At 43.8% G+C, this 14,910-nt stretch overlaps 1 protein-coding gene across 1 annotated transcript in view; it reads left to right on the top strand.

Annotated features, from left to right (window-relative positions):
- Positions 1-14,910, top strand: part of IFT172 (intraflagellar transport 172) — a 1,142,656-nt gene that overhangs the window by 232,138 nt on the left and 895,608 nt on the right. Inside the window, exon 16 of the mRNA XM_078650113.1 lies at positions 12,493-12,660. Coding sequence (XP_078506239.1) covers positions 12,493-12,660 — 168 coding nt within the window. The remainder of the gene's footprint in view (positions 1-12,492; positions 12,661-14,910) is intronic.

Genomic DNA, 14,910 nt, shown 5'->3' with positions numbered 1-14,910 from the left:
GTATAATGCCTTCTTTATGCTTTATGGATGTAGTTGCCCACTTCTAAGATCCATGCGATTTAATCAGTGCAATCGGTATCTGCAGATGTCCGTGATTTTTTTGACACTAATTAAATTGCAAATATCACCTGTAGATGTCTAATCTTCAAGGGCCTGACTGTAGAAGATACAGCATTGAAGGATCACTTAACAAGGCCTGTTTTCCATATAGCTAAATAATCATAAGAACCCAGCTGCTGGTGTCTTATCTCCTGGGGATGCCAAGTTAAAAAGTTGGGTGAATCCCACTCCTGTCTCTCGTAACTGTAACTTAACCTTATTTTTCTGTCCACATTTTCTTATGGTATAAAATTGGGGTTACTCCATATGGAATGAATTAGGTTTCCTAAATAGTTGGTAGCCGTGTTACTCTACTCAAAGGAGAGATGAAGACCTTACTGGTCCTAAATGATGTCACACGAGCCTGCAGCCGCATATCGGAACGCCAATTAATGTCCTGAAAGTGGCGTTTGAGATGGTGGTCATTGATTGGCATAAATTCTAGATATAGACGGGCCCGATGTAGGTAATCCCAGATTACCGATTCTTAAATACCGAATCATACCGATTTGGTATTTAAGAACAGGCAAATGGGATGTAGGTATTTTTACCGAAGAAATTACCGAATCGGTAAGTTTCGGTAATTATCGAATCGGTAAATTCCGATTCGGTAATTGCCATTCATTCCTATGGGCCTGGAGGCCCATAGGAATGACTGCCAATTACCGAATCGGTATTTACCGATTCGGTAAAAGTCGGAAACATTGAAGGGTGACAGGGTGTCACTTTGACTCCCTGTTGCACCCCTCAATTGTGTATGGGTGCACATGTTGCAGACATACATGCCCTAAGGGCATGTATGTCTGCAACATGGCACTGTTGGAAAAGCAAAAAAAATGCTTTTTCCAAGGTTTTCATTGTTTACCACCAACTTGTAGTTGGTGGTAAATAACGAATCCTAAAAGGGGAAAAGCATTCATTTGAGTGCTCCCTACATAGCAAAATCGGTAATTTACCGATTCGGTACTTTTAAGAATCGGTAATTTACCGATTCCTTAAAATACCGTTCTCTTCCAGGGGATACTCATCAATAGTCATAAGCACTGAATAGTCCCGCCCACGTGCGGGACCCCGGAGCAATAGCCAATAATATGCATATATCTACATATATATATATATATATATATATATATAAATACATATAAATACGCATAAAATAACCATATATATATAGATAATATGCATATACATATGCAGCCCAAAATAACCATACTAGGCTAAAAAAAACTGCCATAATAGCCTGTAAAAACTTTACATTTGCTAAATAAAGACATATAAAACACATTATATGATAATGTAAAGAAGAAAACACTGCCTAGGTTTTCTTTGAAACACAAAAACCTTTATTTTCAAAGGTAAAAACAGGCAGGATCATAGAGGCAGCTTTAGCCTAGATAGGCTGCATTGTAACAACAGAAAAATCTGGCGCCGTGCCTTTAAGATCTCTGTGAGCCTCCAGGCTCCCATCATGCACCACAGGTGACAGTTAGGTCAGTTCTTTTTTCCGGCTCCTTCTGTGAGGATCCTGGAGCATTGAGCTCGCCAGTTGGTGATATATTTTCACTTTTTTCTGGTATTTCTCTAATTGTTTCGTCTTTACTCGACGTCATTATCTGACTAATCCAACAATTTTTTACTGTTTTTTGGCTATTTTTCCAGTCATAATGCCAGCCTTATTTTCTAAGTGTCCGGCCTATGGTAAAAAAATGGCTAAGTCAGACCCTCATTCGGTCTGTGTTGCTTGCCTACCTTCTTCTCACAAGCCAGAACTTTGCTACCACTGCAGCAAACTTTCAAGTAGGACTTTGAGAGAGAGAGAGAAGGGCAGGCTTCAGTCCCTGTATGACAGAGGAGAAACTGTGAGTGGAAGAGAAGATGTTCACTCTAGGAAGCCTTCTTCTCAGCGCAAGGACAAAGGGGAGAAGAGGAAACATCGGTCTGCTTCAACTTCAAGAGACAGATCTTCTTCCAAGGTACCTGTGTGCTCAAAATCGGCATCGAAATCACCGTCGCGGCATACGTCGACGTCAAAGCATCCCTCGCCGTCGAAGAAGAATTCGCCGTCGAAGCAAGGTGAGAAGCGACATGAGCGTAGGCGGTCCTGGTCTGGCTCGCCTACGACTGCAAGGGGACGGGACTCGACGTCGTCTCATCGACGGTCGCCGTCGAGAGGCTCGAAACATCAGTCAAGGTCGCCGTCGAGAGGTGCCATGATGTCGACGTCGAACCGGGCAGAGGTTTTGCCGCCGAAGAGCTCCAGTCATGCGACGTCGAGGCACACGACGCCGAGAAAATCATCGCCGTCGAAACGCCTGACGTCGACGCCAAAGAGGCATTCGTCGTCGAAGAGGTCGCCGCCGAGGAGGTCGCCGCCGAGGAGGTCGCCGCCGAGGAGGTCGCCGCCGAGGAAGTCGCCGCCGAGGAAGTCGCCTTTGAAACAATCGACGTCGAAGAGGATGTCGTCGACGTCTCCTGCTGCAAAAAGGCCTACAACGGTGTCCAAAGACCGTTCTGAGGTGTCTGGGTCTGCTGGGGGGTCCTCTTCCTCACCTGAGTTGCGGATTGTGCAAATCTCTCCAGAACCTTCAAGAGCGCCTTCGCCTACAGGGGCTAACATCTCTCCACGATGGCTGGTTGAGATCAGAGACTGGAAGATAAGAAAAATTAACCTTCCAAGGTCTCGTTCCAGGTCTCCGGTGTCTGCTAGATCAAGGTCACCTCTGGTACGGGTGGTACACTCTGCGATACGACGTGACCGTACTCCACCGAGAAAGTCTCCATCGGAGAGGAGGCGTGCTTCACCATCTCCTAGGTCTTCTCGTCGTCACTCTTCCAGAAGACACGATACTAGGTCTTCTACAAGGTCTACGGATTCTAAGAGGAACTACTCTCCAACGTTGTCATCAACTCCTCCGAGTAGGATTTCACCAATTGATGACGTGATTACTTTTAATGAGGTTCTCTGTCGTGGTGCAGCGAAACTTCATATCGAGATGCCGGTCTCTACTGCTAAGACAACGGTCATCTTTGAGACCTTACATCAGAAGCTGACATCAAGGCCTTTGCTTCCTCTGGTCACAGGTCTGTTGGAACCTGCGGAGCAACAATTCTTAACCCCGGCATCCTTAGGAGCAGTTCCTTCGCGGATCGCTAAGAAATATAAGGCACCGGACAATGATCCTTTATTTCTGAGGTCTGAGCAACAACCTGATTCAGTCATCGTCTCAGCGGCTCGTAAGAATCAGACAGGAGCGGCATCATCCTCTGTACCCCCTGATAAGGACAGTAAAGCTATGGACTCAGTAGGAAAGAAAATGTGTGCTACTTCTGCTTCCTATATGAAGGTTGCCAGCGCCTCCGCTTTACTGGGTCGCTATGACCGTTCTCTTTGGGATTCCTTGTCTCGTTTTACAGAAAAACTTCCAAAAGAAGACAAGCAGGATTTTCTGGAAATCCTTCAGGAAGGAGGGCTAGTGGCTAACCAGGTGATTAGCGCAGCTGCAGATGCTTCAGACTTGTCTACACATGGCTATGCCCATGGACTCTGTGCAAGACGATCAGCTTGGCTAAGGCTTACGGGTCTTAAACCTGAAGCTCAACACCGAATTTTGAATTTGCCGTTCAATGGAAAATCGCTCTTTGGGTCTAATGCTGACGATGAGATGTCAAGAATGAAGACGGAGCTCGATACTGTGAAAGCTGTTGGTCTTGAAAAGAGAAAGGACAACTTTCGGAAAAAATACCGTCCTTATGATCGGAGACAGAACCAGCAGAGGGTTCAAACCCCTCAATGGTCGTCACAGCAGAATCAGGGAAGATCTCAGTTCTCCCAGCGTCGTCCTGGTAGAGGAAGAGGGGGCATTTCCAGACAGTCTGCACCTGGAAACAAGCAGCAGCAACAAAAACAGTGAGTGCTTGCTTCCCCTGAGTCTCTTACCCACTCCGGTGGGGGGAAGTGTTCGTTTTTGCCTGGACGAGTGGAAAAACATCACAAACGACAAATGGGTGCTGAATATTGTGCAAAATGGATATGCAATCAGATTCAAGTCTCCTCCACCTTCCGTTCCTCCTCAAAAGTCTGTGTTCCATCGACTTCTTCTTTTGAAGCAGGAGGTGTCTACATTAATGGTAAAGAAGGCCATCGAGGAAGTCCCAAGGGCACAGCGTCGACAAGGCATTTACTCCTGATACTTTCTAGTTCCAAAGAAAGGTCCAAACAAGGAGTTCAGGCCCATACTAGATCTCAGGTGCCTCAATCAGTTCATTCGGCGAGAAAAGTTCAGAATGCTGGCGTTACATCAAATAATTCCACTTCTGCATCAAAGGGACTGGATGTGCTCCATAGATCTTCAAGATGCGTATTTTCACATCCCCATCGCCCCGAAGCATCGGAAGTTTCTAAGGTTTTGCATACAAACCAGTCATTACCAGTACGCAGTCTTGCCCTTCGGGCTAAAGTCAGCTCCGCGCACCTTCTCAAAGTGCATGGCAGTCGTAGCGGCTTTCCTAAGGAAAAGACACATTTTCGTCTATCCCTATCTAGACGATTGGCTGCTAAAGAGTGCGTCCCCGAGTCTGCTTCAACGACATCTCACGTTCTGCATACATCAGCTGCGGAGGTTGGGCCTGCACGTGAACTTCAAAAAGTCTATCCTCAACCCCACACAGAGGATACACTATCTGGGCGCACTTCTAGACTCAAAAGACGCAAAAGCGTATCCTTCGGAGGAGAGACTATCCTCTAGATTCCTCAGGTGTCAAACCTTACTAAAGAATCCTCGACCAACGGCCAGGCAGATCTCGTCTCTGCTAGGGTCCATGGCGTCTTGCATTTTTCTCATTCCGAACGCCAGGCTGCACATGAGACCTCTACAGCAGTCGCTGGAGGATCAGTGGTCCCAGTTTTCAAACCGTTGGGAAGACAAGCTGTCACTACCTCTGTCAGTACGGATTTCCATTCAATGGTGGATGCAGCGGAGTCATCTGATAGTGGGAGTGCCTTTTCAAGAGGACATGCCCAGACGATCGCTGGTGACAGATGCGTCCCTGCAGGGATGGGGCGCCCATCTGGGGTCCCTTCAAGTTCAAGGAGTGTGGTCAGAGAAAGAAAGACTGTATCACATAAACATGTTGGAACTCAGAGCGGTACATCTGGCTCTCAAGGCTTTCTTCCCAGCACTCACGTCATCCTCTCTGCTTGTTCAGACGGACAATACAACAACGATGTACTATCTGAACAAGCAGGGCGGAACGAGATCCAGACCTCTTTCGCTGGAAGCGCAAGCAATCTGGAAGTGGCTTCTGGCTCGGGGTATGACAATTTCAGCTGTCCATCTGCCCGGTGTCCTCAACGTCCAAGCAGACGATTTAAGCAGACACTTCGCAGAAGCACACGACTGGGTCTTAAAAGACGAAGTGATAAGAGATGTCTTCCAGGCCTGGGGGACACCAGAAATCGATCTCTTCGCGGACGCCGACAACGCAAAATGCCGCGTCTTCGCGTCCAGATACCCACAACGAGGGTCCAAGGGTAATGCTCTATGGATGGACTGGTCAGAGAAATTACTCTACGCATTTCCACCGATTCCACTCATTCCCTTGGTGATCAAGAAACTGTACAAGTCGATGACAGACATGATTCTAGTGGCTCCGGATTGGCCTCGCCAATGGTGGTACCCGGATCTCCTGCATCTATCCAAAGTGCCCCACAGGAGGCTTCCCTGCTGTCCGGATCTGCTGACGAGGGAGAACGGCAGAGTGTTCCATCCCAACCTGCCGTCCCTGAAGCTAGCAGTATGGTTCCTGAGTTCATCCAGTACGGACATCTAGGCCTTTCACAGGATTGTATGCACATTTTAAGAGAGGCAAGGAGAGCTTCTACAAGAAAGACGTATGCTTTCACGTGGAAGCGGTTTTTCATGTGGTGTGCTGCTGAAGGACATGACCCGATTCGAGGTCAGGAACAAGTACTGTTACCATACTTACTTTCTTTGGCCAAAGCAGGTTTGCAGTATTCCTCTATTAAGGTCCATCTGGCAGCAATAACAGCATATCGAAAGTCCCCTGGCCAGGTGTCTTTCTTTCAAATGCCAGTTGTGAAGGATTTTCTCGAAGGTCTCAGGAAAGTGTATCCTCCCGTGAGGGTTCCCTCACCTCCTTGGGAGCTTAATGTGGTTTTGTCTAAATTGATGGGTCCTCCATTCGAACCTATTCACAAGGCTTCCCTTCAACATCTGTCGTGGAAGGTGTCCTTTCTTGTAGCGATCACTTCTGCGCGCAGGGTGAGCGAGATTCAGGCCTTTTGTGCTACAGAACCCTATCTCGTTTTCCATGCGAATAGAGTGGTGCTTCGGACACATCCCAGATTCCTTCCTAAGGTAATCTCGGATTTTCACATTAACCAATCAGTGACACTACCTACGTTTTTTGCTAATCCGAGCTCTTCAGCTGAAAAAGCTCTACACTCTTTGGATTTGAAAAGAGTTTTGAAGTTTTACCTTGATAAAACTAAAAGTGTTCGAAAGACTGATCATTTGTTTGTAAACTACGGTCCTCTGAATACGGGCTTGCCTGCATCCAAGAGGTCCATTTCTAGATGGATTGTGTCATGCATTTTGCTTTGTTATCAGTTGGCACGAAAACAGCTCCCGGGTAGACCGAGAGCTCACTCCACTAGAGGAAAAGCTGCTACTATAGCAATGCTTAAAAATGTTCCTGTTCATGAAATTTGTAAGGCAGCTACATGGCGTTCGGTTCACACCTTTTCTCGCCATTACTGCCTTGATTCTGATTCTCAGGCGGATGCTCAGGTTGGTCAAGCATCCCTGAGGAATTTGTTTGGGTAATGTCTATATGAGTGTACCGTTTAGAGAGTCTGATATTGGTCCGCAGGGTATGGGATGGGTTTGCTACTCTATTCAGTGCTTATGACTATTGATGAGTATCCCCTGGAAGAGAAGGATTAGTTACTTACCTGTAATCCTAGTTCTCTTCCAGGGGTATACTCATCAAAGTCATAAGCACACCCACCCGCCTCCCTGGACGAATACCAGAACTGTCTCTTTTACATGTTACCCATGCAGTTATCACACTGTTATACGCCGTCCAAAAGAACTGACCTAACTGTCACCTGTGGTGCATGATGGGAGCCTGGAGGCTCACAGAGGTCTTAAAGGCACGGCGCCAGATTTTTCTGTTGTTACAATGCAGCCTATCTAGGCTAAAGCTGCCTCTATGATCCTGCCTGTTTTTACCTTTGAAAATAAAGGTTATGTGTTTCAAAGAAAACCTAGGCAGTGTTTTCATCTTTACATTATCATATAATGTGTTTTATATGTCTTTATTTAGCAAATGTAAAGTTTTTACAGGCTATTATGGCAGTTTTTTGAGCCTAGTATGGTTATTTTGGGCTGCATATGTATATGTATATGCATATTATCTATATATATATATATGGTTATTTTATGCGTATTTATATGTATTTATATATATATATATATATATATCTATATATGTAGATATGCTCATAGACGCCATCCATCACGCTCCTTCACCACGGTAGCAAATAGCGCCGGAACGAAACCACAGATACGTGCAAGTCTTTTCACTGCTTTTATTCATGCCTTAAATTACAGCCAGCAACTGCCATGACGCGTTTCGCCTCTCGTAGAGGCTTGATCACATGATGTGTCATTGACATAGATGAGGGTATATATAGCGAAAGTTAATTAAAACCAACAGCAGCTGTGTGACATATTAGAACAGTAGACATAATAGAAATACTGCCCAAAGTGTTAGCAGCAAGCAGCGTATTCAGGGCATAGTGCCCAACATAGTGTAAATGTATGCTTTCCACATGTTAAGAAAAACATATATACAAATAAATATGTAGAAAAAATAGACAATTGTTAAGTCATTTTTACATATTACAAAAAACCAATTAAAAAAGTCATATTTACCAGTATCCAAGTATTTCATATAACTTAATATTTACATTGACTTCACTAATATAATACAAGGCCTGATGAGGACATAGGGAGGAGTGGAAGATCCTAAATCAAATACTATCCTACCTCGCAATCCCAAGTCCCCTATCATTAGTCTACAACTGTTCCAATATAACATAGTTATACTTAAATGTTGACTATGTACATATACAGCTGTTGGATATTCTAATATCCCTCATAAGCATACTGGGAAAATCACCCAAGGTGAATAAATTGTGAAAGATATTTAAAGAAAATATAATAAATGTGAATGGGAAATAAACACTCTATTTTATATTCTTTATTTTCTTGGCTTCATCTGGTCCCAGATGTGTAAATCATAAACCAAGAAAAAGTAATGCCAAAACACTCATATAGACTGTTATGAATTGATTTAAAGAATTTACATTATAAGCAGGTATACATATCCTCACTGGCATTGAGGCCTCCCGGGGTCTTGCTATTAAATTCCAGGATGTATCTTGTCTCTAGTAGCCGTAATTTTGCATCTCTACTACCTCCTCTTTTGAGGGGCAGGATTGTGTCTACTAAATAGTAGACCAATCCATCAGGATTGCTGTTATGGATCAGCTCGAAATGTCGTGCTACTGGATAAGATGGATCTTTACCTGAAATAGCCCGGAGATGCTGCAAAATCCGTTTGTGGGCGGGCAGTCGAGTGCTGCCCACATAACATAGCCCACATGGACATTGCAGCACATAGACTGCATACTCTGTTTTGCACGTGAGTCTATGCTTTATGGCGATAGGTTTGTCATGGAAGGGAATGGAGTAGTGAGTTTTACTGACACCTTGCCGGCAAGCCTTACAAAATGGACACTTTTTGAAACCCCTACTAAGGTCCATCCAGGTCCCTGATAGTGGTTTGTCCAGAGTGTCGCTTACCAAGGCGTTTGCCATTGTCGAGGACCTGCGGAAAATCAATTCCGGCGTGTTGGAGACTAGATTGCCTATTATTGGATCTCTTTTTACCAGATTCCAATTTCTACTGAAGATCTTTCGAATCTGAGCCTGTTGAATACTGTAGGTGACAATGGCCCTTGATTGTACAGATTCGGCCTTTGTCTCAATAATCCGGTTTTTACCTTTCAGGGCTTGTTCCCTAGGGATGTTTCGTGTTCGCTCTATAGCACTGTCCACTAAATCCGCTCTATATCCTCTCTCTAGAAAGCGGTTCTTACTCTCTTTTTGGGCTTTGTCACATTCATAATCAGTGCTACATAAACATCTCATGCGCAACATTTCCCCGTAGGGAATACTGCGTATGAGGTGCCCAGGGTGCTGGCTGGTGGCATGTAGCAATGTATTCCCCGAGGTCTCTTTCCTGTGCAATCTTGTCTCCAAAACATTGTCCTTAATGTACACTTCTACATCTAGGAAGTTCACCCTCTCCTTGTGTATTACAGATGTAAACTCTAAGTTGTAGTTGTTAATATTCAGTTTACATACAAAGTCAGTTGCCTCTTTCATAGATCCCTTCCAAACTAGGAATAAATCATCTATGTACCTTGCATACATGATTATATTATTGTTCATGATGGCTTCGTGGTCCCCCATGAGGACCCGCTCCTCCCACAGTCCCATGTGTAGACACGCGAAACTGGGGGAAAAGCAGGCCCCCATGGCCACCCCTCTTATCTGCTGATATATTTGGCCATAAAACAAAAAGTAATTCTGTTCAAGACACAATTTCAACATGCCAATAATCATCCTGTTATGGTGCACATAGTTCATAGGCCGTCTGTTTAAGTAGTGTTCAACTGCTTTGATCCCATCACTGTATCTGATGGAAGTATAAAGTGACTTCACATCTAGAGTCATCAACAAGTACTCATCACTCCAAACCACTTGCTCCAATTTGGTTAAAAAATCCGTTGTTTCTCCCACATACGATTTGAGTTGTATTACCCATTCCTGCAGGAAATAGTCAATGTATCTCGAAATGTTCTCTGTGGAACTACCAATGGCTGATATAATTGGCCTCCCGGGTGGGACCGAAATGTCTTTATGCACCTTTGGCAACATATAAAAGGTGGGAATGATCGGATAGTCTTTTTTCAAAAATTTGTACTCGTCCTTAGAGATGAATCCACTACTCTTCCAGGCAATTAATTTGGAGTTTTGGTAATTCCAAGCGGTTTTGATTGCCCCCAAATTACTTTTCTTATAGCAGGATTGGTCCCCTAACTGGTTTTCTGCTTCTTTTATATATAGGTCTCGCTCCCACAAAACAATGTTTCCGCCTTTGTCGGCTTGTTTCACTATGACATTTTTGTTCTTGGTCAACTCCTTTATTAGATTTTCGTAGTTTTGATTTTGTCTGTAAATGGCACGATGTTTTTTGTTTGTGGTTATGTATAGTTTTTTCAAGTCCTCTATAATAAAATCATGGTAAACATCCAAATTATCATGGGGCATAATTGGAAGGAAAGTGGATTTCGCCTTAAATGGTGTTGTGCCAATCTCCGTCCCTACCCCTGTTAAGGGGTTTCCATAAGACTCACGTCTGCCCCTTCTTGTTGTAGAGACCAGATTTCATTGAAGGAGGATGCATCGCCTGCAGTGAGGAGGGATGGACTTTGTTGTGGCACATTTTTTGTTTTTTTATATGGTTGCATACGATGATATTTACTCAGCTTTAGTTTTCTTATAAATCTAAACGCATCCATGCGAGTAGTAGCATAGTCAAAATTTCTGGGGGGACAATATGATAGTCCCAAACCCAGAATGGCTACCTCCTTCTCATATAAAACCATCTTTGTTAGATTTATAATTGTTTTTGTCCCGGAGTCACTCACTGTGTTTTCTTCCAGGTTCCACGTTTGTTTTTCCTCGTGGTGCCCCTGTTTGATCCTGCGGCGTTTGCGGCGCTCGAGCCGCTTGCGATTGGCTCTTTGACGCCTTGAGTGACATTGGCATGTGGTTTCATCCGGGGTCTTAGAGTGTCTCTCCTGTTCTCGCACAAGCAGCTTACTTCTTGAGCGAGAGATAGTTTGGTAAACCCCAACTGCTCTGTTCTTGTGGGGTCACCTTCTGCATCGCTCTCAGCCGCTGAGCTTAAATCAATTGATGAAGCTGACGTGGATGCTATCCCTTGAGCCTTTTGTGTTGCCTTGCTAGATATATGCATATTATTGGCTATTGCTCCGGGGTCCCGCACGTGGGCGGGACTATTCAGTGCTTATGACTTTGATGAGTATACCCCTGGAAGAGAACTAGGATTACAGGTAAGTAACTAATCCATTCCAAATTACCGAATTTCGGCCGTTACCGACCGGTATTTGGCTACCTACATCGGGCCCCAAACGTTTTTAATAATGGTTACACTTGATTGATTGTACAGGTGTTGAAAGGTGAAACCAGTATCAAAGGCAGATTTCCAAGCTGACTTCATATTGTTCATGATTGCTGCATATGAAATAAGTAAGGACAGCTTAAGGGCTTTGTACTTAATCAAAGTCAGACAAAAAAGCATAATATCACAGTTGAAGAAATGAGTACCTTTGTAAGATGGCTTTGTGTTATTCTTAATACTGTATCTAAGTCCATTGAGTCAACATGAGTTGGCCAGTGAAGGCCAGAGATCAATATACGGTAGCACAATAGTTCTTGGGCATGGGCAGTGAATTCCAGAGATCAATGTACCATAACACTTTAGTTCTTGGGTAGTATTTGTATTCTGGATCATTTTCTCTGTAATGATCTGAAATCTCCTGGAAGTCAGAGCCTGGGGAATTGAGTTCCATATTTTGGGCACAAAACCTAATAACAACTTGAGGTATGGCTAATTTGCCTTCTAAAGCAGCAGCTTGTGAGGCTGAGTAACTTCTTACTGTGCAGCATGCTTTCACTTCAAATATAGTTGGCTTACAAGATGAGTATTTTAGTATGCTGTAGCAGTTTGCCTTGTAAGCAAGGCAAGCTGTGTTGTATCTGCCGTATCTGCACAGTCGGTGACTGTGCACTATCTGACATAGACCGAATCTTAACTGGCATGAATCCTGAAAAGAGTGCTTTGCTGTGCTTGTGTAATGTAGCACCAGGTGTCCTCTCTACATCTTGGCTAGGTGCAGCAATTCCTATGCAGTCATCTGAATCTCAGGAAGAGCTATTTAAATATCTCAAGTCATGCTGTGACAGAGGTGTGGTCCGTTGTAATTCTGGCACTTTATAAATAACTGTAAATGTTGAGTTCAGATCACTGCAATCAATAGTTCTGTTCATCACCACTTGATTGCAAACAGGTTAAAATCCTAGATTACACTACCACCATGTACTTTCATCAAACCCTGAGGAATGAGGCCAACAACTGTATGCTACGCACAGAGATGATGATCCTCGGTCTCTATCAATGATATTGTATGTTCTTTATTCTGTCCTTCTGCAGCTGCACCTCTATGACATTGAGAGCAACACTCGATCGACCATCCTGAACTACTGCTCGTATGTGCAGTGGGTGCCAGGGAGCGATGTGGTTGTGGCTCAGAACCGAAGTAGCCTCTGTGTCTGGTACAACATCGATTCCCCAGAGCGAGTCACAATGTTTCCAATAAAGGTAAGACTAACTTGCTGCCATTGCTCCTCTAAATGTGGAGCAACATTACAAAGAAGGGTATTGCTGTGGGTAATGTGCAGTGTTTGAAACTAAGTGATCTCACTACAACTTAATTGTCAGCTAGTATAAAAGTCTTCATGTGTAAATAAAGACAGATTTCCCTGGGCCGGTCGCAATAGTAGTGGTACGGTTTGTGCATAGCAAACAGAATATGACACTGAGGTCCTCATTAAAAGTTGGGCTGAATAAGGTGGGGTATTTACCATGCCTGCTAACTGACATTAACTGAAAGTGAGGTATTTACCAAGTCTGGTAAATACCTCCTGCAGAATGGAGCACCATTGAGTTTTTTTACACATCAACTTATGCATGTTTTGACTTTTTTCTTAAGTCGACAAAGTGAGAACTGTGAGGGTGTGTTAACTATCACTCAGCTTGAAATGCTTATCTCTATACAGTCTCCAGTTTGCACAGGAATCAGAACTTAGCCCCGAGGACCACATAAGCCAGAAGGCAATGTGGGCTCATGAAAAATAAAGATAATTTATTCTTGAAGTAAGTGTTGGCCCTAGAGCTTTTCTACTTAGCCCAAAAAGTGCCTAATTATTCCCCGTCACACCTCCCCGCCCTTTTTCGCACATGCTCAAGTATGCACATACACAAGAAGCACAGACCACATGCAATAACAATTGAATATTTAATGCACCCTAGTTTTATTTATTTTATAGTGGTTGTTACAGTCCTACTATACTCTGATAATGGTGACTGCACACTGTATAGGAAGGGTCACTTGTTAAAGATAAACATTATACAATAATAGAGACGAGGAAAGGCTAGCTACAAAAATACAGCTAAATGGAAAAGGGCAATCTTCAACATATAAGTACACTGTAGGTCAGTATTCAAAAAGTACATAAACATTAACTCAGCAACTAGGCTTGTGTCTAATTCGTGCAAATATAACCATATTGTATTGGTCCTCTCCTCCTTAAAAATGGTTGCCAGTCAAGACAGACGCAGTTATAAAACTCTTGCTGCATATACAAGGCATTACAAATAAATACTCCAAAATATCTTTTAGCAATATTGACCATATCCAGGAGCTCCCACGTAGTTAGAAGCATAATAAACTGTTGTCTACATAGAAAACGTCCTAGTATCTATTTCCAGGAAGATGTCGCCAGATTGCCTAGAATTCATCGGTACACGAAGTCACATCACTGGTTTCCAGCCAAAGCTATCTTTAAAAGAAGAACCCAAACAGGCAGATTTCATTTGCCAGTGTTCATTTAAAAAAGAGAGCATCTCTGGAGTTCTCAGCATTCCTCATAACAGAAAGTTTCCTTTCCCAGCAGCCATCCACACAGGAAGTGAAATCACTAGTGTCGTGCTAAAACCATCTTTAAGGAGGGAGACAGGCAAGCAGTGTATGTAGAGCCAGCAGTGTCTAGTTACTAGTCCCAAGCAGTGTCATAAAATGTGGGGTCCGAGCCGCTGAACTTGTATACGAAATGTCTATGATGTGGAGGTAAATACAAAAGAAATCTTGGAAGTACATAACACCGCCATTCAATCCCAGCTCTGGATCCAGGCAACAGTAGGGTTAAACAAGCCCTTAGTATGAGGGTGGCACCCAATCTATACAAATGTAAGCGTGCCCCACCTCACTCTCTCCCAGCCCAGCACGTCCATTCAGTATGCAGATGCAACTGTGTTACACACAACCCTTCCTATATGATAGCTGTCTGGATAGTATGCACGTAGCCGAGCTGTCAGTCTACCCTAGACGTGGATTGGAGTCAGGCTGCAAAGTACAAGAGTGAAATGTCCACTTTCTAAAAGTGGCATTTCTACCATAGTAATGAAAAATCCAACTTTACCAATAAGCAGGATAGAGCACCACTATTCCAAACATGCCACCCTAATCCTTTCAGATCAGAATGTACCACTGAAAAACATATCAGGGAATTCCAGATGCAAACCTATGAGAGGAGCAGCACTCACATCAAGGAGAAACCAAAAAGGCTGTTTGTCACTACCAGGACATGACACACAATAGAGGGGCACATCCTACTTTTTATCTACACAGCACCCTGTCCAGCGGGCTACTTAGGGCCTACCTTAGGGGTGACCTATATGTAGTAAAAGAGGAGATTTAGGCTTGGTAAGAAACATTAAATTCCAAGTCAAGGTGGCAGTAAACTGCGCACGCAGGCCCTGCAGTGGCAGGCCTGAGAGAGGTTTGAAAGG

The sequence above is a fragment of the Lissotriton helveticus genome, chromosome 6, assembly GCF_964261635.1.
Source record: "Lissotriton helveticus chromosome 6, aLisHel1.1, whole genome shotgun sequence".
NCBI lineage: Eukaryota > Metazoa > Chordata > Amphibia > Caudata > Salamandridae > Lissotriton > Lissotriton helveticus.
Note: the sequence above shows the minus strand (reverse complement) of the source record. Positions and strands in the feature narration are given on the sequence as shown.